The sequence below is a fragment of the Pelodiscus sinensis genome, chromosome 11, assembly GCF_052426305.1.
Source record: "Pelodiscus sinensis isolate ZL-2025 chromosome 11, ASM5242630v1, whole genome shotgun sequence".
Classification (NCBI taxonomy): Eukaryota; Metazoa; Chordata; order Testudines; family Trionychidae; genus Pelodiscus; species Pelodiscus sinensis.
The window spans coordinates 25,285,257-25,313,217 of record NC_143062.1 but is presented as its reverse complement, the minus strand read 5'-3'; the positions used below and the strand labels follow the sequence as shown (position 1 = coordinate 25,313,217).

Sequence of the window (27,961 nt, the reverse complement as noted above, 5' to 3'; positions counted from 1 at the left end):
TATCCGGCCAAAATATGCCATTTTTAATTCACACCTTATACATCATTCAAAAGTGTATTTCCATCTAGTGGTCACATGAATTAACATATATTCCTTGGCTAAAACCTGCCCTCTGTATATTGTGTACTGATATAGTTCAAATATTTTAGATAGAATTGGGAATACGTCTAAATCCTTGCACATTTGCTGGTTGTGTCCTGGTTTGTAGTGTCCTTTATCTTCTCAGCAGTATGTGTTAACTAGAGTACAGCAGGATTGGTCTTTGTAAAAGACATGCTGCCAATGTTGTGAAGACCAGGACTATAACAGGATTCAGAAAAGAACGAGATAAATTCATGGAGGATAGGTCCATCCATGGCTATTAGGATGGGCAGGAATGGTGTCCCTAGCCTCTGTTTGTCAGAGTCTGGAAATGGATGATAAGAGAGGGATCACTTGATGATAAACCTGTTCCTCCCTCTGCAGCATCTGGTATTGTATTGCCCACCGTGGGCAGACAGGTCACTGGGTTACATGGACCTTTGGTCTGGCCTTACGTTCTTCCTTCCCTTAACAATGGACGGGGAAAGCAGGAAACTAGGGGCCCGTGTGTTGGGAGACCTAGACCACACAGACTACAGCTCCCAGCACACAGTGCAGCTCGGGAGGGACTATAGTTCCCAGCATGCCAGGCTTTACTGTGGCTAAGGGTGTCGGGAACTGAAAGACCTGGGACTGCATCTCCCATCATGCCCTACACCAACGACATGAAAGCCATCGAGGGGGCCCCGGCGCAAAGCACGCTGGGAGCTGTAGTCAGTCTCCCTCCGGAGGGTTTGTCCGGGTCAAGGTGGGGGGTGGGGTGGCGCTGCGGTGAGGATGTGGCGAGCGTGACGTGATTTTGTCCGCGTTGGAGCTGGGGGCGGCCGTGGTAGCGAGCGTGACGTGGCAGAGAGCGAGCGAGGCTCCTCCGGACACAAGAGCAGAAGCAGGAGCCGCCGCCAGCACTTGCTGGGCCGGGACCCCGCGGAGGGATCTGAAAGGAAAGGCCGGTTCCGGGGCACAGGCCGCTGCCGCACACGCTCCTGCCGCTCCCTCACCGCCGCCCAGCCCGCGCCGCCATGGGCCTCACCATCTCCTCGCTCTTCTCGCGCCTCTTCGGCAAGAAGCAGATGCGCATCCTCATGGGTAAGAGACCCCGGGCCCGCCCGGCCCTGCCTTCCGTCGCCTGAGGCATCCCGGCCCCTCGGGCCGCTCTCGCCGTTACTCGGCCTCTGTCGTGCAGACGCGGCGGGGCCCTTGCGGGGAGCGGGCTGGTCCGTGCGGCTGCTGAGGACGCAGTGGGGAGCGGGATACGACGGGGCTGGGGGAAGCGGCTGTTTGTGTTCTTAAGGCCTGGGCACCCTCCCGCCGGGGCCCGGTCTCCTACCCCGCTGCAGGGTGGTGATGCCGTTCTCTTCCTCCTCCTTCCCCCCGACCTCGGGCTTTCTCCCGCTCCCCTTCCTGCGGGGGAGTGGGGCTAGTGCAAACGGGACGAGCTCGAGTGAATGAGCTCGGGGGAGGGGCAGTGTTCTCTCTTCTTCATTTTCTTTATTCCACCCCTGTTGGTAGGAGGTTTTTTTAAACCATTTCTTAGAAAATGCCCTAAACATTACTCCCACCCTTCTCTGAGGCTTGCAGGGGGGTTATTTAGCACTACATATGTGTATACATGCACACGCTATAAAACAATGGCAGACTGTAAAAAAAAAAATTAAACAGTAATAGGTACATGTCAGACCTGCTGACTTTTTTTTTAAAGGATTTGCTATTTGAGGACTGTCTCGTCTGTTCCAGTGCATGCAAATCCAGAAAACTTGAATTGAGAGGACCTTCCCTCACTAAAAATCCAATTCTTTTCCATATATTTAAGTATCACATTTATCTATTCCAGTTTAAGCTATGTGGCTGTTTTGAACAGGATGTGACCATCAAGTGTGTTAGTGGAATACTAAGTGTCAGAATTTAGCTGCTAAACAGCCTGCATAAATTTTCAGCACTTTATCCATCTTTGTTCACCTTGTTCTGAGAGATGTTGCCTCTAATCACACATTCTAATGTGTCTGGTATATAGGATTATAAAAATACAACTTTTTGTCTCCAACCAGTTTTATTAGGCTGATGTCTGACCAGTTACATTGTGGCTCTTCTCAAATGTACTGTGTAACAATTTAAATTAGTCACTTCTCACTTACTGTAACTGCATCAATGAGACTTAAGATTGCAAAGTATCTGGTTTTCAACCAGAATGCTCAGTCAAAAAGGGATTCTGATGGCTCCAGTTGGCAGAGCAGTGAGGCTAAGTAGGCTCTGTGCTTGCCCTGGCTCTACGCAACTCCTAGAAGTAGCTGGCATGTCCTGGCAGACCCTAGGTAGAGGGGTGATCTGGGAATTCTGTGCTGCCCCTGTCCCCAGCACTGACTCCACAGTTCCCATTGGCTGGGAGCTGAGGGGGTGGTGCCTGTAGATGAGGCAACCTGCTGAGTGACCTGGCAGTGCCTCTGCCTAGAAGCCAGAGAGAAATGCTGTTTGCTTCTGGGAGCCTCCAGAGATAAATGCCACCCAGAGCTAGCACACTCCAAATGCCTTCCTGCAGCCCTGCCCTAGCCCTGAATCCCCTCCCACACCTAAACTCCCACAGCCCAGCCCTGTGCTCCTTACCGCAGTGAAACCCTCCCAGAGCTTGCACCCTGACCTCCCGCACCCTTTGCCCCAGCCACCTCCCACACTGAAACTCCCTCACAAAGTGCATACTGTTGTCTGCATTCCAACCTTCTCCAGCCCAGAGCCTCCTGCTCTATCCTGGACCCCTCATTCTTGCCCCTACACCACAGCTGGTATCCACAGTTGGAGTCTGCCCCACTCCAGAGCTCCTTTCTGCATCCTGGCCCTACCCCTGAACCCTCACTCCCTCCCACACTCCAGTGAGTGACAGAGGGAGGGGGGGGATGGAGTGAGCAGTGGTTGGGGGCTCAGAGAAGAGCAGACAGGGAACGGTGCAGGGTTTTCTGCTGCTGGAAAGTTGTCAACCCTGAGGCTATGTCTAGAAAACTATTTCAAAATTACTAAATTTGACTTAAGAACTCCACTCCTCAGTACAGGAAAGCATTACAATTATTCTAAGGCAGGCTCCAATAATGTGAATGTGCTACCTCAGACTTAGGACCCCAGGAAGCACTCTAGGGAGCCTCAGGCAGAATCCTGGAGGCCAATAGGTTTAAATCAGCAGCACCAGAGCATCCACACTTCCATTATTTTGAAATTACTATTTTGGAATTAGCTTTATTCCTTGTGAAAAGCAGGATTACAGAGTTAAAATTCCCCAGCCTGTTATTTTGAAATCATGGGCTTGGTGCATGCACGGCTTATAAATTCAAAGTTTGGGGGTCTATTTCAGAATATGGTCCTAGTGTAGACCAAGAGTTTTGGGAGCTGAAAAGGTGGTAAGTGCATGTTGTGTTGTGTCTCCTTTCCTCCCATTCCTAACTTTATATACTCCTTTTCCTCCAATTGTTCAGCTAAGCAAATGGGCCTTTTTCAGTGACCTTTAGTTAGTTCCGAAGGGGAGCTGTGTTAGTTTGTAACTTTAAAAAAAAACAAATAATTTTGTAGCACCTTAGAGACTTAACAGTATATATAATATAATATATTATGTAATATGTTCTCTCTCTCTCTCTCTCATAGATATAGATAGTATCATCAGCTTTTGTGGGCAAAACTTCTCATCATGCACTCATCTGAGGAAGTGGGTTTTTCCACAAAAGCTTATATTTTTTTTGTTAGTCTCTAATGTGCTACAAGACTACTTGTTTTGTTTTTAATCACTTGGTCCTTAATTAGCAGGAGAGAGTGGTGTTGAGAGATATATAAAATATACAGAGTGCTTCTTTTACCATGGGTCAGTTCATTGTCTTTGCACCACGTCTAATGTCTTTTGGCTAAAGAACAGAAAATGGTATCCATTCCTAAGTGTTAAAATATCAATTGGACCCTAAAAATGTTTGGGTATGCATGAGAAATGAGGTAATAGGAATAGTATATATGTGTTATGTATAGCAAACTTACTGACTGCATAAATCTCCCTCTACTCTGAAATGATTCTGTATTCATACTCAGTAGTCAGTGTGCTGTGAAAGCTACTATGCACCAGTTGAAGTTTCACCAATACTTGTCTAGCAGCTTTTTTGCAGTGTTAATTTGTTATGACATTTTAATTCAAATAAGAATTTAAACCTGAGATCACTGTGTAATTTAATGTAATTTTTGCCTTTCTATAAACAATACCATGGTAAAATATACAATAAAAATCTTGAGAACTACTAGCATGTCAAGCTGACTTTTCATATACAACTCTAAATGACTAGGTATAAAACCTTGGAAAAAGATGGTTGTAAGACAGATATTGATACTGGTAGCACTGTTGCTTTTACTGTTGCAGAATAATGAAAATAAAGAACAAATGGTGTTTGAGATCATAATAGTTAAGAGATTCATACGTTTTATCCCTAGTATTTTGTTCAGCTCTAATGCAGATACAGACGGAGTCATTTCTTCTAGTAGTTGTTTGGACAAAATCAAATTACCTTTTTTGTAAGAGTGACTACATTGCAAATAAAGTGGGGGGAATACCAGAGGCCTGGTTACTACATATTTTCATTATGCAGCCTAGATAGGTTATGAAATCCAGTTAGATGCTTCTATACTACAGAATGTTTCAACAGGGTCCTTAGACATAGTTGTATTTGTAGTAAATAGCATGGAAGGAAGGAGATGTATGTAAGCAGGTTTCTAATCTAAATTATAATTGGAACCCCATTGGCATTTTCTTTGTATCTGTTCAGTCTAAATTTAAAAAAGCTAAATTAGTTTCTACCTAAGAAGTGATTTTTTTGGTTCAGTTTTTGGCATGTGGCCTGGACAATATGGTAGGAGGATAAGATTTTTAATTGCCAATCGTGTGTTAAAGCTTCTTCTGCAGGTAGAGATATATCCATGGACATGAGACATTTTCTCTATCTAAGTGAAATGAACTTTTCAAACATTTAATTTGTTTTAGAAAATAAATGTTTGTTTGGTGTTGGTATGTATGGAATTTACTTCAAACACCATAATAAAGACAAATACTATAAGCAACCTTCTTTTATGTTGACAACTATTTGTAAAGCACTGTCTTTACAGAGTTATTTCAGAGTCCTACTACATGTTTTGTATTTGAGTGGATATGAATTCTTTAATACTTTTCACTCCATCAAATATTTCACAAGCTTACTAAATTTTATGATGTAAGCAGAGAACACTGCTTTTTAAAAAATATATATTATTCTCCTAATGGCAGTCTCAAACTAAACACATGATTATGATTAGGAGGATAATAGTGCATTATTTCCAAGAGGATTTACAAGGCTTCTTAAAAAATCACAATTATCCCATAGACAAATAATACTTTGTGTGTTTTTTATATATCACTATATTTTAAAGGGTTGACCAACTATTTACATTCTCATGTGTTAGGAGGGAAAGCGCAATTCCAACTCTATTTTACGGATAGAGATGGAAAGAGAAGAGACAGCTGAGATATTGGGTTAAATATTTTAACATGGTTAAACTGGGCAGAGCAGGGGTTAGAGATGAGATATTTTTTGTTCCCAGTGCTATGTTTAATACAGTAATCCATGGGTATATTAATACATTACTGAATAACCTTGTTTTCTTCAAACCTTGCAGAATCATAATAATATCATGGCACTATATTCATAACCTGTTGGGGCTGTCTCAACTCTTGAGACAATAGACTGCTAAAACATATGTCTTCTAAGAGGCTTATTACCTTTTCAGATATTAAGCTGCTCAAGTGATTGATATTAACTTCGGCTATTTCAATCAAAAGGGTAATTCCTTTTGGGGAATCTCACCTGTGTAGTTGAATAGTAACTTACTAAAAATAAGATCCACAAGCTATAAATAGCCATATTAACAAACCTACTCAAATAATTACACTGTTTGTAACAGCTCCTGTATAACATGATGAGGAAATTGCAAGGTAGAACTTGTTCATCTGAATGCTAAAATAAGAATAAATTTGAATTTATTTTAATCTATGAATATGAATAACATTCAGACATTTGGAACATGTACCCCACTTCTTAATTTTCAGTCTGACTGCCTCCAGTGTGTGTTTCATGAATATATTCCATCTGAAAATCAATCCCTTCATTTCTATGGTTACTTGTGTAAAGTTTTGTATTTAGACCATAGGTATGCCATGTCTAAGTGACTTAGGCTAGATTTAAAAATAATTTTGCACAGGGCAAAATTATCTCTTTTTAATACAGAAAATAGTAGAATGTAGTAAAATACAATTCAGCGATAAAAGCTTACTGGAGAGCGCTTAGCTTTAGGCAGTGGAATTTGACTGTTGCAATGAATCCACTTGAGTCTGTAGACAGAACTGAGTGCAGATAGATATAGGCTCAGTTTATGAAATTTGCTTTTTCTGGAGGCATTTTTAAAGTACGAAAAATATCTTCAGAGAAACCTTTAGAAAGTAGAGGAAAATGTAACATTCTCGCCTAACAGTTGGAAGCCCTCTGTGTAATTATTGCAGTTCAGAGAAGTTGCTTATCATGCATGCAACTATGATGAGCTATACAGTAATTAAGCATGGTGCTAGCAACTTATGCAGGTACTATGGCGATGTAAAGATGACTAGCAGAGTGGAGTTCCTGGGACAAGAGCACTGGGCTTGAACTTATAAGTGATTGGAAGAGACTATAAGTAGAGTGGAAGGCCGGAGGGGGGGAGCGGGGTTCTTTAAATGGGTGAAGTAGGTATTGCAAAGATCAAATAGGTGCAAGGGCAAGTTTGTACTTACCATGTGACCCTTAATTGCTACCTGAACAGTTCTCAGGACTTCCTAAACAACTATCAACACTCTTGTACTGCCTTTGGTACTAGGGATGCTAAAATGTGTTCTATCAAACATGTATCTGCTGAAAATTTTAGTGGTTACATGGGGGGGAGGGGAAGCTCTTGCCTACCCCCCCCCACCCATGCTGCTGCTTCTGAGGCAGTAGTGCAATGGGGCAGGTGGCTTCCTGGGAGCTGGTGTACACATGAAACCGGCTCCTCCCATGTACCAGGAGCCTGCATGTAACCTCAAAAGGTAACTGACAAGCCCAAGCTCATCAGTTAATGGTGTACATGGTTACACTTTCACATCCTTACTTTGTAGTCTTGCTCAGTGTTTGCAACAGACAGCAGCCAAGGGGGAAGAAAGAGCTAAAAGTTTCCAGAATCTTTTCTCTCCAATTTTTATATTTTGGTTATTTGTTTCTGATTTATGAATTTGTGTTGGGGAATATCAGAGGTTGTTTCATGTAAACTTAGAAGGTTTGTTAATTGAAATTCTTAATAATCACCTATTTTGACAATTGAGTTACCTATTTGATAGAAGAGAAGTTTAAAAAGATATACTTCAAATTAATAATCCTGTAAATCAAATGTGCTGGTAAATACATTTGAGACTTTCAGGTGAATAAGAACAATTGTAAATGGTGAGCCTGCATAGGGTGTTAGAAAGCTGAATATTGAGGCACTTGTAAAAAAAAATTGTAAACTACCATTTTTAGTTAAAAGAATAACACATACTATATATTTTATCTAGTAACTCATTCAAATTATGTGATATGACATTTTAAAATTTGTTAAAAAATCTGAAAGGGGGATAATTTGCAGCTTGGAATAAGAAAGTTTAAAGACCGGGATTGGCTGCCAATAACGCAAACTTAAATTTTTAGTTACATAAGAACTGTCATACTGGGTCAGATCAAAGTTCCGTCTAGCCCAGTAGCCTGTTTGCTGACAGTGGCCAGCACCAGGTGCCCCAGAGGGGGTGGACCGAAGACAATGGTCAAGCGATTTGTCTCGTGCCATCCATCTCTAGCCTCTGACAAACAGAGACCAGGGACACCGTTCCTGTCCCCTGGTTAATAGCCTTTTATGGACCTAACCTCCATGAAATTATCTAGCTTCTCTTTAAACCATGTTACAGTCCTAGCCTTCACAGCCTCCTCTGATGAGGAGTTCCACAGGTTGACTACGCGCTGTGTGAAGAGGAACTTTCTTTTATTCGTTTTAAACCTGCTACCCATTAATTGTTTGATAATTGAACTGAGAAACTATTTTGCTGTCACATTTTGATTTCTTCTTCATTCATATAAATGCTTACATATTCACCATACAAGTTTTGAGAAACATTTCTAGTCAAGTTTTGTTCAAAAACTTGCAGGTAAGTCCTGTTTTTGGTACTATATTCTAGTGTGTTGGCCATAGTTCATTTCACACTCACTCTCTCACAAAAGATTTTCTTGGCATTCTAGTATTGCCAATTCCAAGAACTTGCATAGTGTGTACCCACAAAAGAATAGTCTTGTCTTTAAATCATGAGATTTTGAAAAATGTAGGATTTGATTGATTTGCCTTTTGTGTTTTGTGTTTAGGATATGAGTGGGTTGTATTTTTAAGGGGTTTTTCCTACTATTGTGAGGGCTAGAACTTTTTTTAATGAGTGGATGTTATCCCTTAATCATATCTCTGGGTATGGGTTTGAAGAAATGTATTATTTCTTGTGCCGCTGAGTTTAGCTTGATGTTTGTTTTCAAGGTTGTCAAACACTGAACTATTTCCTTTAACTCATATTACAGTTTTTTAGGTACAGGCAGTCCCCGACTTACGCGGATCCGACTTATGTTGGATCCGCACTTACGAACGGGGCTTTCTCGCCCCGGAGGTCGAGGTAGCGGATTGCTACCTGCGAGCTCCGGGGCGCGAGAGCCCCGTGGCGAGAGAGCCCCGTTTGTAAGCTGCTCCGGTGCCCCTGGTCTGCTGGAGACTGTCTCCAGCAGACCAGGGGCACCGGGCGGGTTCCCGAGCTTCTGAGGCTTTGCCAGAGCAAAGTCTCAGAAGCGCGGGAACCCGCCCGCTGCTGCCGCTTGAGACCGGGTGCCTGTGGTCTGCTGGGGACCGTCCCCAGCAGACCACAGGCACCGGGACTGAAGCCGAAGCCGTGGGGGGGGGGGGGTCCCGCGCTTCTGAGACTTTGCCAGAGCAAAGCCTCAGAGGCGCGGCACGCCATTGCTGCTCTGCTCCCCGTGTCCCTGGTCTGCTGGGGGGGGGGGGGCGCGGATAGTGTGCCCCCCCCCCCCACTGCAGAACAGGCTTTTGTTTTGGACCCTGGAGCAGAGCAGCTGGGGCGCTGCGGATTGGTCCTGCAGCACCCGCTCTGGGCACTACTGGACCAACCTGGCAGCACCCCAGCTGCTCTGCCCCAGGTCCTGATTCAGCCGCTGCTGGTCAGTTTCAGCAGTGGCTGAATCAGGACGCCTGGGGCAGAGCAGCTGGGGTGCTGCTGGGTTGGTCCAGTAGCGCTGAGGGGTGCTACTGGAGCAACCCAGCAGCACCCCAGCTGCTCTGCCCTAGGCGTCCCCAAGTCAGCCGCTGCTGAAACTGACCATCGCTGACTACAGGAAGCCCGAGGCAGAGTTGCTCTGCCCCAGGCTTCCTGGAATCAGCGCTCATCAGTTTCAGCAGCAGCAGACTTGGGGAAGCTTGGGGTTCTTAAGTTGAATCTGTATGTAAGTCAGAACTGGCAGTCAGTTTCAGCAGTGGCTGAATCTGGACGCCAGTTCCGACTTACATACAGATTCAACTTAAGAACAAACCTACAGTCCCTATCTTGTATGTAACCCGGGGACTGCCTGTATTCAAATATATCTGCAGGGAAGAGTACAAGTTCAAAACATTCTTAATTTTTATGGAGTAAGGTCCATTTTTTTTGTCACATTGAGGCTTCTAGAGAGAGTTAAGGGTTATGCCTATGTTTTGTATGTGACTTCTCTAAAGATCTAGGCATCTTATTTTCCATTTGGAAATGCCTGGTAAAATGGCTGAGGTCTGACCATCTGCAATTTAAAGACCTGTTTAGTCTGGATCAGCTGGCTGTGGTGGGTGAGGCTCAGGTATGGGGCTATAAAGTTGCAATGTAGATGCCTGGCCTTGGGCTGAAGCCTAGGGTGTGGGACCCTGTGAGGGAGTAGGGTCCCAGACTCCAGGCTCTAGATTGAGGGTGGAAGTCTAACTTTTTTTGCCTTGCAGCCTAAGACCACTGAGCCCAGTCAGCAGACCTATGTCCAATGTGAGTGTTTATCTGCAATATAGGCATACTCTGAGAAGTCATTCTTAGACAGTGATACCTTGGGTTGTTGAAGTCGTTATTTCAGCACAGGTGGTACAGTTGCTTCTTATAGATTTCCCCCCTTCTCTGAATATTCTACATGATTTCACTGGTGTAGGAAAAATGCTGAAAAGGTATGAGCAGTTTTAAACTTTGTAGGTTCACAGTACCACCTACTATTGTAGGTAATCATCTGGAAGAGTGAGTGGGGATGAAATATTGGTGTTCTGAAGGGCAAGCATTTAGAATTTACAAAAATTCTTGTAGAGAACTCTTAAAATAGAATTTTGAGGATTTTCTTGTACCTAAAGAAGTCTGGAAAAAAATATAATACATGGGCTTTTGGCTCTACAGTTCCCAAGATTAATGAAAGCAATTGATTTTCTTAAATATTTTCTTCACAAATTATAGTTTGTATAATATTAATATTCATAAATGTTAAATGCTGTAGGACATAAATAGGAAGGTTTTGCAAAGATAAAATGTACTGTAATTAAGCGTTTAGTATGCTTTGAGAAGGAAGAGGTTTTTCAAGGATCTAGTTTCACTCTGAATAAGTGGTTGAGTAATTTCAAATTACGTTGTATTGCAACATGAAGAAAGCTGTCATATTTTGCACTGTGCATGCAGCTTGTCAAACTCTAATATGGAGTGCAGGACAGCAACAAAAACAGCAATAAGACATTAGTTAAAAATATGCTACAGTATTAGAGTATGGGTATAAGTTAATACAAGAAAGGATTACTTAATGTGCAGTAGTAATAAATGGGTGTTGGGTGCTGGGTTTTTAGGTCTCGGGGTTTTTTTTAAGGAAAGGGTTACTAACGTTTTGCTTGAAAGATTTGAGCTTCTCAAATGATATTTTAATCAGGGATTTGGAGCAATCAAATTTTTGAATTGCTACGCTTCAGCACCAATAGTGACTGCTCCAATTCCACGCTCTGACTCAAATTAATTTTTAACCAAATAAAAAAGTGCATACTGTAACTTTGAAAAACATTTTTATTCAGAGTTTTAAAACCATTTAAATATCAACAATGATACAAACTAGAATCATTCATAATTCAATCTGTAAAAAATTATTGCAGCAATCAAGTCATCTTTCATAGCCTGCCGCAGATCATTTAAAATTAACATTAAAGCCGAAAACAGTCGCTCTACACTAGCTTGAGTTGTGGCATGCTCGAAGCAATTCTATAGGCAGCCTGAATGTGGTGTGAGTAGCTGTGAATCACCTCAGAAACAGACTTAACTTTTAGACTCGATCGCCTCACAATCTTCCCGAAAGTTTCTCTTGAATAATGCTTCATTACAATTATGAATCGCAGAAACTCGCCAGCGTCGTCTTGTTCATCCAATTCCTTTTCAAAGTCATCATCTTCTGAAGAATTGGTGCTTGAATTATCTCAATTTCCCTGTGATGGTTGAAGACATGTCAGGGATGGATGCTCAAACAAGTTCAGAGTAGAGATGAAGTTGAAGAATGTGAACTTTCCGAAACCGCAAATTCGATTGTTGATGACTCCTTTTGTTTCATTTTCTTCAACCTCTTTTGCCGAGTTCAAATGTAGCAATAGATTTTGTTTTTCGAGTCATTGAGCAATATCAAAGAACCCTTCCTTTGCCTTTAATATTTCCCTTGAGGTAAGAAGAATCCGATACCACGGGTCAACATAAACTCCAGCAAGGAAATGAATATTGTCAAAAAGCTTCTCTTCGCGTTACTGCATGGAGGATAGAATTTCTTTTGCAATTTATCCACCACTTTCTTGCAAAAATTTTGACAGTTTTCGCCATTCCTTCATTAAAACTCACAGGGTTACATGGACAGCTTGAAGATACAGGCTTGTTTGGTTTGGCTTTGCCAAGAGGTCTGGCAGGTTCTTCACTTCGTCCCATTCAGCTTTTGTTAACGTGAGTTCTCTTGTTCCAGCAGCAGCCACTTGTTCACTGTAAGATTGAAAAATGAGAAGCCGATCAATCATCACAAATGTTGAACCCCAGCGAGTCACAGTATCCAATGATTGATTTACCCCAAGTAGATCAAGAACACGTCAAATACTTGGGGTTCGTAGTTTGAAAACGACTTGTCGAATTATGCCAGAAATTTCTTCGCATGCTCTTTGTTCAGTCCATCCCAGATTGCCAACTGAAGAGTATGAATACCACACCTCATCAGTTGGACTTTTGAGTTGTCCTCATGAAGCCATGTTGGAAGTATGAGGCTAGGGTCATTAACCCATTGCACAGCAGCATCTATGTTGAGTTCAATTTTATCCATTCCTTTCGTTCCTTCATCAGGCAAAATAGCTTCAGTTCTGTCCACATCCCTGTTCTAAGAGGTAGAAATGGTTTCATTGTCCTCGCTGAAATTTTTGACGGCACACGTCATGTTTGCTGCATTGTCAACACAGATGCTCAGCACTTGCATTTCACTGATCCCAAATTTTTCTAAAATACTTTTACTTGACTTCACATAGGAAGAATTGTGACACCCTTCAGTGTCGATTATGTCCAAGGTTTTTACCACCGCTTTATCTTTTCCGTCTTCATAGTACCGAGCATTGATTGCAAGGAAACTTCTGTTTACACAAGTTGCTGCATCCATTTTCAGGTAGCACAGTTTTTGCTCCAAAGCTTTCTTGAACTCTTCGCTACCAGACTCAGCTGTGCTGACAACTAAATGATGAATGTCATCATGCCCTGTTGAAAGGCCAAGCTGCCAATCCATTTCACCTGCAATTTTTTAGAATAATTTGTTCTTTAGCTGGAAGGTAGTGAGCAGTGTTGAACTCAAGCAAACCATTTCCATCAGCCCTTCACGGAAATTATTTGCATCTATATTGATTATAACCTTTGAGGACTTCAAATATGAGTCAAGTTTTGTTTGCTCAATTTTGAGTTTCTTTTCAGATGAAGCTCCGCAAAAAATCTTTTCTCTGGGCGTTTTCAAAGAGCCAAATGAACGTTGTTTAGCTGCAGCAGCTTTCTGTTTTGCCCCCTCTTCCTGGTCCTTTTTTGTAACCAGAACTGCATAGTTTTCAGGATGGTTACGTTTTACATGCCGCCAAAGGTTGAAACTTTTCACGGCACTTGCTTCACTTGTCTTGAAGCGACATGGTTTGAGTTCGCCATTCACTTCATTTTCCATCTTGCACGTTGCCGATTTCTTCTCTGCTTTTCTCAAAAGCCCAAATTTGGGCTTTTCAAATTCAAAAGTAAAGACTACCCTAAATACATCTCTTCATCCTTTTCCGTAAATCGGCTGTCAATCATGGGGGGCAGATTTGATTTTGTTGTTGTTGAAGCCATAGCCAAATCTTCTTGTGCTGCTACTGCATCCAAATGTTTCTTGTTATAATATTCGAAAAGCAATGAACAAAAGTATTACATTTTTTTTATAATGTACCTGCTTGTGATATCTTAACCACTTAAGGTACTTCAAATTTATTTTGGATTTTCTGGACAAAAATCATCACATTTTCTTAAAATTATTATTCAAGTATATTTTAATATTTTAACATGATTCTTGCAGTTTTAATGAAGAAGTATTTTTAATGTACATAATACAAACTTTTATTTATAAATTGCAAGCTTTTCTTAAGAAATTTTGCGGTAAAAATATTCGAAATATTTTCCAAGTTTTTAATTAATATCTCAAACGCTTTAATATAGATATATCAATGACATTTGGTATGTGCCGTAGTGTTAGTATGTGCTATCACTGTTGTTCTACAACATTAATAGTTGGGAAGTAATGAGGCTACATGTTACAAGGTTGAAAATAACACATATTAATCTAACTATCTAACTAATCTATGCGAGTACGTACTCTCCTAACCTTGGCACAAGGGTGGGACCAGTCTGCAGTGTTGCCGGATGTCTGATAATTAGCTGATTCTTTAATAAAACATATCCCAAAAAAACTTTGTAATTTTGTATCTGTACATTAAATCTTGATTTTGGCCTAAGTGAGAATAACTGTGACACATTACATAAAGTGGTAAAGTAGATGTTAATATCAATTGTTGTACAATCTGAAATTTTTTGTCACCGTTAGGACTTTCTTGCTAAAATATCATTCATTTTGGATTGAAAATGAAGGGGAAAAAAAAAAAACCTGGAGCTGTCAAGATTTTCTGTGCTCGGGCTCTGCTCCAGCTCCAGGCAAAAACCTGCAGCTCCAGGCTCCGCTCGAAAGCCCTGACTTTAATTGTACTTGTAGAACACTCATTCTTTTTAAATGAAATTATTAATTCATGAACGTGTGCGGTTGTTTGTTGAATTGGTTTTCTGGGACAGTCTCAGCTCTAGTACTTCTCAAAATACATATTAATTCACTCAGCTGTTGGTATTTGAAAACATCATGATAGGCTACCAAATATTTACTTTAAAAGTTGCTCCTCTTAAAGTTCTGAGTATATGCCAACTTACATTTATTTATATTTATACATATATTTTTTAAGATAGTCTACTCAAAGGGGAAACAAACAAAAAAAAAACCTTTCATCTCATACCACAATCTGTCTGGAAGGTAAACAAACTAGGGTTTTGTTGGAGCACCAAGGAAACAAATTCCAGAGCATCCTCCTGCAGAGTTCAGAGTCAGAGACTGTTAACAGAAACAGCCCAGTAGATTAGAAAAGCGGATGAAGAGATGTATTTAGGGTAGTCAAAATATAAACCACATAGGGCTTTTATGTCAAAAACAGTTTGCATTGTTCAAGAAAGCAAATTGTTCAGTGAAGTCTGTGGAGCACAGGTGTTGCATGCTCTATATATGGGGTGTCACTAAGTCTGTACTCCCCTTAATTTGATGTAATTTGGATCATTCAAAGTGGTGATTTAACACCACTCCTGAGCAATCTAAGGGTACGTCTAGACTACATGCCTCTGTCGCCAGAGGCCTGTAGATTAGGCTACCAGACATAGGAAAATGAAGCGGTGATTTAAATAATGGCCGCTTCATTTAAATTTACATGGCTGCCGCGCTGAGCCCACAAACAGCTGATCAGCTGTTTGTCGGCTCAGCGCGATAGTCTGGACGCGCGGGTGTCGACATCAAAGGTATTTGTCGACCACCCAGGTAAGCCTCCTGGGATGAGGTTTACCTGGGTGGTAGACAAATACCTTTGATGTCGACACCCGCGCGTCCAGACTATCGCGCTGAGCCGACAAACAGCTGATCAGCTGTTTGTCGGCTCAGCGCGGCAGCCATGTAAATTTAAATGAAGCGGCCATTATTTAAATCGCCGCTTCATTTTCCTATGTCTGGTAGCCTAATCTACAGGCCTCTGGCGACAGAGGCATGTAGTCTAGACGTACCCTAAGTTATATTGACATAGAACAATGCTACGTTAGTAAGCAGGAGAGATTCTCCAACTGACAGCTTCTGTCTCTCCATTGAGGTTGAGTAATTATTACGGATGTCAAGATATAGTCAACTACATGATTAACCAATGAGCCTAGATTTATCTTAAAAGCCAGCTCTCAACAAGCACTGGCTCCGCGTCCTCACCCCACCCACGCTGCTGCTTCTGCAGGGAGGCTGCTCCATGGCATGCTGGCACAGCCTCTCTCTGCAGGGAACTCAGGCCCTCTGCAGACTGGCTGCTGTATCAGAGGCAGCACAAGGTGGCAGGGCACTCCTTGGGAGTGGCATCGGAAGCTCACTGGAAGCTAGCCTCGCGCCAGGGACTATCCAATAGTCTTTTAACCATTAAAATTTGATGCAGTTACACGATTCTTGAATCACACAGTATCTAACATCCGTAGTAATTATGCTGATGGGAGAGCATACTCCTGTTGGCATAACACATTTTTACCAGACGCACAGTTGAATTGGTGCAGCTAAACTGATGTACTGAGGTATTGTAAACTGGCTTTAAGTAAGTTGTTGCATTTCATGTTAGCTGAAACTTTGAATTGAACATAAGAACATAAAAATGGCCATACTGGGTCAGACCAAAAGTCCGTCTAACCCAGTATCCTGTCTACCAACAGTGGCCAATGCCAGATGCCCCAGAGGGAGTGAACACAACAGGTTAATCATCATGTGATCCCTCTCCTGTCATCCATTTTCAGACAGAGGCTAAGGGCACCATTCCTACCCATCCTGACTAATATCCATTGATGGACCTAATCACCATAAATGTATCTAATTCTTTTTTTTTTTTTTTTTTTTTGAACCCTGTTAAAGTTCTAGTCTTCACAACATCCTCTGGCAAGGAGTTCCACAAGTTGACACTGCGCTACATCAAGAAAAACTTCCTTTTGTTTGTTTTAAACCTGCTACCTATTCATTTCATTTGGTTACCCCTAATTCTTATATTATGTGAACAAGTAAATAACTTTTCCTTATTTACTTTTTCCACAAGTGATCAAGAGTAGTTTCAGGTAGGGCATGCTGAAATAGCCAGATCTGAAGGTAATACAGGATTCAATAACAGAAAGGCTGCGTTTAGATTGGCATGATTTTGCGGAAATACTTTTAACGGAAAAGTTTTTCCATTAAAAGTATTTCTGCAAAAGTGCGTCTAGATTGGCACGGATGCTTTTGCGCAAAAAGTGCTTTTGCGCAAAAGCATCCGTGGCCAGTCTAGATGTGGTTTTGCGCAAGAAAGCCCCGATCGCCATTTTAGCCATCGGGGCTTTTTTGCACAAAACAGTTCTTCCCTGTCTACACTGGCCCTCTTGTGCAAGTATTCTTTTTCCCGAGTGGGAGCGTGGAAGTATTTGCGCAAGAAGCACTGATTTTTGTACATTACCAAGTCAATGCTCTTGCGCAAATTCAAGCGGTCAGTGTAGACACCTGGCAAGTTTTTGCACAAAAGCAGCTGCTTTTGCACAAAATCTTGCCAGTCTAGACGCACCCAAAAGGTCTGCATTTGAGAAGAAAGAGTAGCTTCCAGTCCAGTGTTTGAATAAGTGGAGGAGAGAACGTCTGTCTGCTGCATAGAAAATACTGCAAGGCATGTCAAATACACGAAAACACATTGGAGCAGAACCTTTACATGTGAACTGCAATGTTTAAAAACAAACCAACCCCTAAGATTCCTTTACATGGTGCCTAAAGGAAAAAGTTACATAGCTTTCTGATCATGTAAGTGGAGAATGGAACTCAGGTGTAGAATTAGAATTCTTAGTTGATTGGGTTTTGCCTTAAGTGATAGGCAAAGAATGACGGAACATATTTAATAAATAAAATTTTGCCTTTAAAAAAAACTAGGAACTTGACCAGTTGCTCACTGAAAAGTGAATACCCACCCTGGTGTTTTCAGTAGAATATTTGTAAAGAGCATGATTTAATTAATTCTATAAAACTAACTTTAAACTGTGTGGTTTTTTTTTTTAGTTGGTTTGGATGCTGCTGGTAAGACAACTATTCTGTATAAATTGAAGCTAGGCGAAATTGTCACCACAATTCCCACTATTGGTAAGAAAACTAATGATTGCTTCTCGTCTAATTACTAATGTTAAGTGTAATTGAACTGCAGAATTGTGTTCTTTAAATCCTTAATTGTCCTGAGGTATAAAAAATTTAAATGATATTCATTGTAGGATCTGTGTTTCGGGAGGTAGTTTATGGAGTAGCAGGAGATGGATGTTTCACAGAATAGAAATTACTATGGAGTTGGACTCTTAGAGAAATTATTATTTCGTGGAATTTTTTTTACTAGACTAATGAAGAAATTGTGGGGGGGGGGGGAAGGCTGTGTGTGTCAATATAGAAGCCAGCTTATTCAGCTTCCATTAGAAAGTGAAATTTGTGAAGTCACTATTTTTAAGAGGATGGCTAACAAATTGACTGTGTAAAAGGTGCTACTATAATGTCTGTATTTAACCACTTTTTTTCTTTTTTAGGTTTTAATGTGGAAACAGTAGAATACAAAAACATTTGTTTCACAGTTTGGGATGTTGGCGGCCAAGATAAAATTAGACCTCTTTGGAGGCATTATTTTCAAAACACACAGGTATGAGTTCCAGTTTTACGAGTAAAATAAAAATTGTTGCACATTAAAATGAATACTGCTGTGTGTACAGTATCTCCATATCTGAATTGGTCCCCAGTATATATGTTGCAGTTCTGAAGATCTTTGGCTTTTTGTTTTTGTTCAGTGTGGCTTTTCTTCTCTATCTGGAAGGTTTCATGACTTACATTATGTCTGCACTACAGACTTTTCCATCAGCATTGTCAGTCAGGCATGTGAAGAGTGTAATTCCTCAGGCACGTGAAGAATGTAATTCCCCTAGTGTATGTACCATTATACCAGCAGAATTATACTTTTACCAATATTATTGTATCTTTCTATAGGGGAAAGTGGTGAAGTTGGAATTGTAGTTTTACTATGCCAGTGCAAGAGCAATTTTGACAGTATAGTCGTATCCATGTTAGGTGCACTTTGCTGATGTAGTATGCTAGTATTCATATACAGGTTGCACTTCTAAAATGGCATGGTTACAGATGTTCTAGGATCAGAGAGTCCTGGTGCGCTGTAGGGCAGTGGGGGCCAGGAGCCTGCATGCAGCTCAGTTGGGCTTTGAGGGGGGCCAGAGCCATGCAGTGCATCTAGGCTGCGAGGGGAGCAGGTAGGGAACCAGTGTGTGGCTCAGCTGTGCTATGGGGGCAGGGAGGCACCATGAATCAGAAGGCAGCTCGGGCTGTGAGGGGAGGAGGGCACTAGGGGTACGTCTAGACTACATGCCTCTGTCGCCAGAGGCATTTAGATTAGCTACCAGACATAGGAAAATGAAGCGGCGATTTAAATAATCGCCGCTTCATTTAAATTTACATGGCTGCCGCGCTGAGCCGACAAACAGCTGATCCTGGAATGAGGTTTACCTGGGTGGTCGACAAATACCTTTGATGTCGACACCCGCGCGTCCAGACTACCGCGCTGAGCCTACAAACAGCTGATCAGCTGTTTGTGGGCTCAGAGCGGCAGCCATGTAAATTTAAATGAAGCGGCGATTATTTAAATCGCCGCTTCATTTTCCTATGTCTGGTAGCCTAATCTACATGGGTATGTCTACACTACAACATTAATTCGAACTAACGTAGTTCGAATTAGTTAATTCCAACGAACGCGTCTAGAACTAAAAACTAGTTCGAATTAGCATTTTGCTAATTCAAACTAGCAAGTCCACATTAAGTGGACCCTGAACCGGGCTTAAGGATGGCCGGAAGCAGTGCCGGCAGGGCATCAGAGGAGGACTTAGAGCGTGGAGCTGCTGTCTCAGGCTAGCCGAGGGCTGCGCTTAAAGGGACCCGACCCCAACCCCGGACAGACAGTTCTCAGGGGTGCCCCGCTTGCAAACCAGTCCTGGCTTGGAGTGCCCGGAGTACCCACACTGGGCACATCACACCACTCGGCCATCAGCCCGGCTGCACTTGCTGCAGGCTGCCATCTGGGGAGAGGGGGTAATTGGGGGGGCTGCAGGAGAGCTTCCACCCCCAGAAGCCCGCAGAGCCAGCCCAGTCCTCCCCATCGGGGGCTCGTACCCCATTCCTCCCTCACTTCCTTCCACTTACCCCTCCCTAGCCCCCCTTCCTGATGTACAAAATAAAGATAACGTGTGGACAAAACTAGAAACTCTATTTATTGAACAAAACTCAGGGAAACTGGGAAAAGGAGGTGGGAGAGGAGAAGAGAGAGGGTGGGAGAGGGGAAGGGAAAACTGGGAGGAGGGAGCTGAAAGGGGGAAGCAAGGGAAAGGAGGGGGTGGGGAAACTGAAAGATCAGGGGTGGGGTCTCGCCGGGCCAACCGCCTCCCAGCACGGTGAGGGAGGGGGCCTCGGTGTCCCCAGGGGGATGGGGTGGAGGGTGCGGAGGTTGAGGTGGGGGGTGTGGTCATTGAGGAAGAGGTTGTGGGGGTTGAGGAGGAAGAGGTGGGAGGGGAGGCAGGAGTGGGAGGGGGGGCAGCAGGCACAGGACCAGCACGGGGCACCATGCTCTGCAGCAGGAGCTGCAGGTTGCTGCTCAGCCCTCGGAGCTCAGCCAGCAGCTCGTGGCGGACCTGCAGGTCTTCCCGCATCCAGGCCTGCAGTGTGTGGTGCACGGCTCGCAGGGCCCCCAGGTGCTGGTCCCGGTACTTCTGCTCCGTGCTGGCGGTCCGGAGCAGGCCGCGGGTGCGGGAGCATGTCCCGGGCGGGGTGGTGCGCCCTGCACGAGCAGCTGGTGCAGCTGTAGAGAAAGAAGAGAAGGGGTCAGTTCTCCCTGGGGACGCAGAGGATGATGCCCAGCCCCCTCCCCTACCCCGCAACGTGAGGGTGACCATGTCCTGCACCGTCACAGCCGCTGTGCTTGTACAGAGGCCATGGTCAGGATGTCTGGCTCTCCCCGGGACTGGGAGCTGCCCCAAGACCGCACCCATGTCCCTGTGCCATGTATAGTGTGGCCGGGGCGGTGAGTGGGAGGGGGAGATGTCCCCTGCCTCCGTGTAGAGGGGACATGTGAAGGGAAAGCATCCTCCTGGGTCCTGCCCCGGGGTTGGGAGCATGTCACGTCTCTTTGCACAAGTATGTGCCTATTGGGCAATGGCCCCTGGGTGTGACGCAGCTGGAGCCACCTGCCCTAGGGTGGCATGGCACGTGCTCGCACGTGCACAGGTGTCTGCGTGATCCGTGGAAGGCATGGCCCACGTGCGCGGTCTCTGGTCTCTTCCCCCCCCCCCCCCCCCGAACTACTTAATTCAAACTACTTACCCGGTACGGTCTCCCTGGACGACCCTGCTGGAACAGCTGGCGGTGGCCCCTCCAGTGCGCCCAGGTCAGGAGGTCAGGGCCCTCTGGTCCCAGCTCGCTGTCCCCCGGGCTGGCACGGACCGCCCTGCCCCCCAAGACTTGGTGGAGGGCAGCCAAGTAGGGGCAGGTGGCAGCCCCTGCAGCGGCGCTGCCCCTTGTGGCCCTGGCGTACCCCTGCAGCAGCTGCTTCAACTTATTCCGCACCTGCTCTTGCGAACGCCTGTGTCCCTTGCGGGCCATGACGGCTGCTATGCGGCCGTAAATGGCCGCGTTCCTCCTCCTAATGCGGAGGTCTTCGAGTTTGGGGGCCTGCCCCCAAATCTCAATGAGGTCCATGACCTCCGCACTAGACCAGGAGGCCGCGCGCCGTCTACGGCCCCTGGCTGGCCCCTGGGTGCTCGGGGACTGGGCAGGGGACGGCTCACTGCCACTGGCTACCTGGCTCATGATGGGGACACTGGCTCAGGGGCAGAGACTGCTGGCAGGGCTGTCTGACTCCAGTGCCGTCTGGCCAGAGTCTACCCCTTTAAGGACCCGGGGCTGGGGGAGAGGAGAAGAGTTTTCCTGGTTGTGCCCAGAGTGGCCACCAGGGAAACCTGGGGAGGGCTAGCCTCCCACTAGTTGGAATTAAGGGTCTACACAGCCCTTAATTCAAACTAGCTAGTTCGAACTAGGCTTAATCCTCGTAAAATGAGGTTTACCTAGTTTGAACTAAGCGCTCCGTTAGTTGGAATTAAGTTCGAACTAACGGAGCGCTAGTCTAGCGCCTATGAAAGTTAGTTCGAACTAACGTCCGTTAGTTCGAACTAACTTTGTAGTGTAGACATACCCCATGCCTCTGGCGATAGAGGCATGTAGTCTAGACGTATCCTAGGAGCCAGCATGTGGCTTAGCTGGGTTATGGAATCCCATGCGTGGCTCAGCTGTGATGGGGGGAGAGAGGGGCATGAGCTAGCATGTGGCTCAGCTGGGCTGTGGGGGGAGCCAGGAAGCCGGTGGGGTTGGGCTGGAATCACCTCCCCGGTCTGGAAAATTCCCTTATCTGGGACCAGTCAGATCCCAAGGGAGCTGGACCAGGAAAGTACAACCTGTAACAGCAAACGCTCCTGGTGGAGACGTCGATTAATGTAATCTTAGGGGGCCAGACAAGATTCCCATAAGGACCTGCCAACATAGCTCAATGACCCCTCTGGTAACATGAGTAATGTGATGGACTTCCTAGTCTCATTACATGTGATGCTTTATCTGCTAACCTCCTGTGACTGAAATGGGACTTCAAGTAAAGAGTTTTGCCTAACTTCCTTGTAGGTATTTCTTTCTTCTAACACTTTGAAGACTGACAAGATATATAGATTTTTCTCAATATTAAAAAAAATTTAAAAATAAATTCACGTGCATGTTGGACACCCTTTGCTAATAAAATTTCTGAAATGTTACTGTAATACTATTAATCAAGAGCTGATGCTGGTTGGGCCATCTCAAATTCACTTTGCTGCTTCTAGCATTGCTGGAGGAGATTATAATATGCTTTTTTTGGGTGGTTAGTATAAAGATAAGTGGTTTATCACATTTCTATATACTCTAGCAGTAGAGGAGATTCATGCTTGTTGCTCTGCTTTTTGCAGGATTGTTGCCAGGAAACTTCTCTCTGCAGCAGCACAGGCATGATGATGGGGCCATGTACAAATAGGAGTATGTGGTGGAATGTGACTAGACAAGGGAGTGAGACAGTAGTCTAGTGACAGCATATCAAGTGAGGATCAACAATGTTATGCTAGTGACATTTTCAGACATATTACAGAACTGTTACCAGGGACCTCCAAAAGGAGAAAATTCTGTTTCTTCAGGGGAGGGTAGGCTGAAATGTCAGACGTTATGAAGGGGATTTAAAGACTGGAAGGCAGTATGGAATAAACTTTTTTTTAAGAGAAACTAGGGGGCTGTGCCCCCTGCTCACTGCACTCGCCAACTCCCCTGTCGGGGGGGCCTGGAGTAGGCAACTCTGGTTCTCTTTTTCTCCTCCTCCCCCTTCCCCTCCCGCCCACTAAGGAGGGCTGGGCTTTGACGATGCTAACCAGGGCCCCTTCTCCCTCCCTTGCTCTGCCGCACAGGTTCAGCTGCTGGCACCCTGGAGCAGCCGTTTTGAAAACACTGGAAGCTGTGCCATGTGTTAACTGCCAGCGCTTCAGCCAGCTCTGTGCAATGGCTAAGGGGGCTGGGGTACACCCCAGTCCTGACTCCCACGCCTATGTCAATTGCGCCACTGGTGCCCCCATCAGCTGTTTCTAAACTGGCAACCACCCTCCACTTGGCGGCTGCCAGAGGGGCTGGAGGTACAGGTCTGGGCATAAGGGAATAAGGGGCACTTGTCTTAGCACCTCCTGCTGCTCCTATTAGGCAGAATTTGGCCAGTGGGAGCACAGGGAAAGGCTCAAGACTGTGTGCTTGCACATTGCTGTTACCCCAGCCCAGGAGGCGGAGCGCTTCTTTCCTGTGCAGTGAGACTGGAGGCTTCCTCTCCCTCCCTCCCCCCCACAGCAGTTTGTCAGGTTCCAGTGTACACAGCTGGCAGTGGCCGGTTGATGGAGTAGGGCTGGGGCTGAGCCAGTGCTGATGGGGTTAGTGACAGTAGCTCCTTTCCGTGCTTGCAGCCCGCTGCTCCGGGACTCAGCAAAGAGACACTGCCTCTGGCTGCCAGTACTCCAGCCTTGAGCCCTGCCCTCCTGCAAGAGTAGTGTGCCAGTGACAGCTTCCTGCAGAGAAAGGGGGAGAGGAGGGAACCTCAAGGCTTTGTGGTAGCCATTCCTGGAAGCAGCTGCCCAGGCTGTGGGCTGCATCCAGTGGGAGCAAATAGGGAGAATGGGTAGTAGGCCCCATGCTGCCTCTGTGCTATAGTGCGCTGCATCAGCCCGGCCCTGGAACAGCCGCTTCGTTGGCCCGGGGCCACTTGCCCTGGACAGGTCCCCTCCTCCAGCAGCCAGGGAGGTGGGAGCGGGAAGGTGGCTGAGGGTGGAGGGGTGACAGGACAAAAACTGTTCCTGCAGGACACAGAGTGACACATGATGTCACTTCCATTGTCCTGCAGGAAAAATTTTCTTTGATAGTCTGTGTGTGTGTAAAAAATGTTAGGAACACTTGATGGAACACATTTCTAAAAACTCAATTGTAATTAAAATGTTAAACTGTCAGCTTTATAGTATGAAGGACTTTTACCTAATGCATCTCTAGTTGTTTTTGATGTAGTAGAACATCTGAAAATAAGGAAAACTATCACAATTTGACCTGTTATCTTTACCTGAAATTAATGATATGTAGACTACAATCTGGGAATCAGTCTTGTTTGTATGTGGTTTTTTGTTGTTGTTGTTGTTGTTTAAACCTTTAAGTAGCCTAACTTAATTTTCACAGTGTATGTTCATATCATGTCTAGCTGTCTGAAAAATGTCTACCTCATGTTCATCATGAACATTCTCTTATATGTTAATTAAAAGACTTCTGATTTTTCAAATTTGCATTTCTTAGAGGGGAAAGAATCCACAGTTGTACTCCTTCCCAGTAATTCATGTCCCCTTTTCTTAGTACTCCATTGCATATGTAAGGTTCATTGTGACTTATCAAAGCTGCTTAACTTTTTGCAGGGTCTCATTTTTGTGGTAGATAGCAATGACAGAGAGAGAATTCAGGAAGCAGCAGAAGAACTGCAAAAAATGGTAAATATAAATATCTTTGGTACAGATTTGACATGTATTTATTTTACCAAGTCAGTTTTTCTGCACATAGTTAAATGCCAGTCTTGCTGAAATTTCAAGACCTTTACACTTTCAGAAAGTCTTAATGTGTGCTGTAGACCTTTTATATAATTTCACTATTTAACTAAAATTAGTTAGAATATGATTGGACATTAGATCAAAAAATACTAATGATTTCGTCCAATTCCCTTTGTGATGTAAAATCCAAACGTAAAAGGTGTTTGTTACACTCAGCGAAGCCTCCTTCCCCAGGAGCTAGAAGGGTAAGGGCTGCTGGCTCCACTCTTGGGGGCTTCACTGCTGCAGAAAAGGCTCCTATCCAGGAGTAACGGTTGATTTTTCAGGGGTTACATGGTTACCCTAATACACTATTTTTAACATCCCTAATTTGTACCATGGATATGTGGTAATCTCAATCAGAAGCTTCTCCAGTGTGGTTTGGGAAGTGAGAATGGAAAAACTTAGAGCGCCTTTGCTCTTTATTTCTTAATTGAGTATCTTTAGCTACTTGTTATAGTAATTAAATGGAAAAATTAATTAGCACGGTTTCTTATTCTGTTAGCTTCAGGAAGATGAGCTTCGAGATGCAGTGCTGCTTCTTTTTGCGAACAAGCAGGACTTGCCAAATGCCATGGCAATCAGTGAAATGACAGATAAACTAGGTCTTCAGTCTCTGCGTAACAGAACTGTAAGTACTAAAGCTTTAGTCCATTTTTGTCAGTAAATGTATTCTCCCTTTACATGTGGCAGAGATGAAAGCTCAAGAACTTAATGCATTTTAACATTTACAAAGTGTTATTTCTACAAAAGTGGCATATAAAACACACAAACTATGATCAAGAACATAATAAAAGGCTTCATTAAATGTTTGTACTTTACTATAAAAGAGTAGAGACTTTTTTTGGAAATATCCTGAGCCACGTTTTAACTGTGTGTTTCCTTTCTTCTTCCATATGTTCTTTTGAAGAAAGACTGAAAACAATTTTGTGTCCAAGAATTTTTTTAGGGAGAAACCTATAATAAAAATGCCCAACAGGATAAAGGAGGCTTTATCTACACAACTTGTTAGGGGACTTGAGATCACTGTTATGTAATTCTTACTTTACCTCTTCATGTTGACAGCTGTGGTTTTGTCATTATAAACTTTTTTAAAAGATGCATTAAATCATGCAATAAATTCCTTGTGTATGATCTTAATAGAACCTGATCAAAACCAAGTATTTTAATTTACAGCAATTCTTTATATTATGCTTTATTTTCAATTTCACTTTGTTGTGCACCAATATAATGTCTCAGTATTTGGGTGGCAGACACAGCAGGAGAATTCTCAGAACCCAATTGCTAACTGAAATTCAAAGATTTTTCTTGTAAGTATCTTCTGTTAGTGTTAGGCTTTGGTGGGAAATAAGTTTTGAAAACATACTAGTTGGAATCAAACTACATGAAATTGTACTATAATTATACTCTTGTAGTATGTAGGAAATTAGTAACTTAAAGTTTGTGTTCACTTTATTTTATATTTTTGTTCCTTCCTAACAGTGGTATGTCCAAGCGACCTGTGCTACGCAAGGAACTGGCCTGTATGAGGGACTTGACTGGCTGTCAAATGAGCTCTCAAAACGCTAACTCAAACTGGATGACTTTCTCACCAGGGACATGTTTGATATAAGTGGTCTAGGCTTGTTACAACAAAATTAGTTTGCATCTTGGTTATTAAACAGTATCTGGAACTGGTTTGGGCAGGATATTACAGCGTTTCAACTTATTTTGTTGCCAATTATTGTTTACCAAGCTATATGTTGCAGAAGTAGCAATGTACTTGGATTTAAAAAACAAACTCCTTAACTTGGAAAAAAGTGTATCTTCTGATTTTTCTTCCCTTGTCATGTTTAAATGCCTGGATATAGTTATTGTGACACCTTTAAAATCTGTTTTGAAAACTTTTTGAATCCCAATAAATTAAGTAATATTTTTAAAGATTTTCCCTGCTACTTTAGTTTACTGATACCTTATTATTTCATTCCTCAGACAGTCTGCTGACTTAAAAATGTAGCATTCCATATATATTTATTTCTCTCCCTTGCCAAAAGACTTCTTCCAGCCAAAATAAATGCTCTAAAACACTATTCAAATCTACTGCACTGAGGAACATTTTATTAACCTTGGGTTTCATCAGCCCAACTTGCCTTTGTGTGAATTGGATTTGATGGATCGCATAGTACTGTGCTGGTTGCAAAGAACTCATCTTGAGGTGTTTTTTAATATTCAGCAGATTGTCTTCCTTTGTATCTTTTTATGTTGCATGTTGCTTTTTGGTATCAGCCTGAATGTTTTTGCCCAGTGTATAATAGTTCTGCTGAAGTTTTACTGTTTATTGGTGAACATATCTTCATAAAAAGAAATTTTGGAAAAATCATCAAACTCCATGGATTAGTTTCTTCATAACCCACTTGGAATTATTCCTAATAAAATGATAAAATGTATAGTTGTGTATGCTCTTATTGAATCTTAAATTTGTGAGACTGATATGAACATTTGACAGACTTATTTCTTTTCTATAAATTCAGTTCTGTAGTTGAACGCAAATCTCAGACTTTCAACTTTTGAGGGAGATCCCTGAAGATGGGGAGGTAACTTGTATACAGTGCAGTAGGTAATCATCATAAAGGCTTAAATTCTGTAAGTGTCTTTTTGAACCTGTAAATCTAAAAATCCTTTTAAGATGTTCGGATATGAAAATATACTTCTCATTAAAATTGTAATAAAACAAATACAAACTGCCCAAAAAGCATGCATGTCTGTTTCATAGTTGTATGTACATTTACAGAACAGTATGGTTTGTGGTAGCAAGGCAAAAATGGGTTCTGGTGATGCTTGCATAAAAACTTCACCATCTAGGGGAATTTATTCTGACGTCTTAATAATTGTAGCAACCTGTTTTTTTGAGAATCCAATCAAGTCCATGGACTCTTCACCAGGTCCTTTCTTGTTTTCTTTTTCTCTCTCCTCCACCCCAAAGATGTATCTGAACTTAAAACAGCAGCTTGATGCTAATTTCTTTCTCTGAAGAAAAGCCTGCTAGGTTCTTCACCTAATCCACCTCAGTTTGTGGAGAGTGAGGGGAATACAGTGGAGGTTATCACTCATCAAAACAATAACTTCCTGCCATCTTATCCTTTCCAGATTAAGTGATTGATTTCCATTTTAAGTCTTTCAGGA

The 27,961-nt window shown here is 43.3% G+C and overlaps 1 protein-coding gene across 1 annotated transcript; it reads left to right on the top strand.

The window, feature by feature from the left end:
- Positions 1-828: 828 nt before the first annotated feature.
- Positions 829-27,225, top strand: ARF4 (ARF GTPase 4). Its single transcript, XM_006130902.3, has 6 exons — positions 829-1,167; positions 17,604-17,684; positions 18,113-18,222; positions 24,632-24,703; positions 25,305-25,430; positions 26,282-27,225. The coding sequence occupies exons 1-6, from the start codon at positions 1,101-1,103 to the stop codon at positions 26,366-26,368; spliced, it is 543 nt and encodes a 180-aa protein (XP_006130964.1). The 5' UTR covers positions 829-1,100; the 3' UTR covers positions 26,369-27,225.
- The last annotated feature ends 736 nt before the right edge of the window (positions 27,226-27,961 follow it).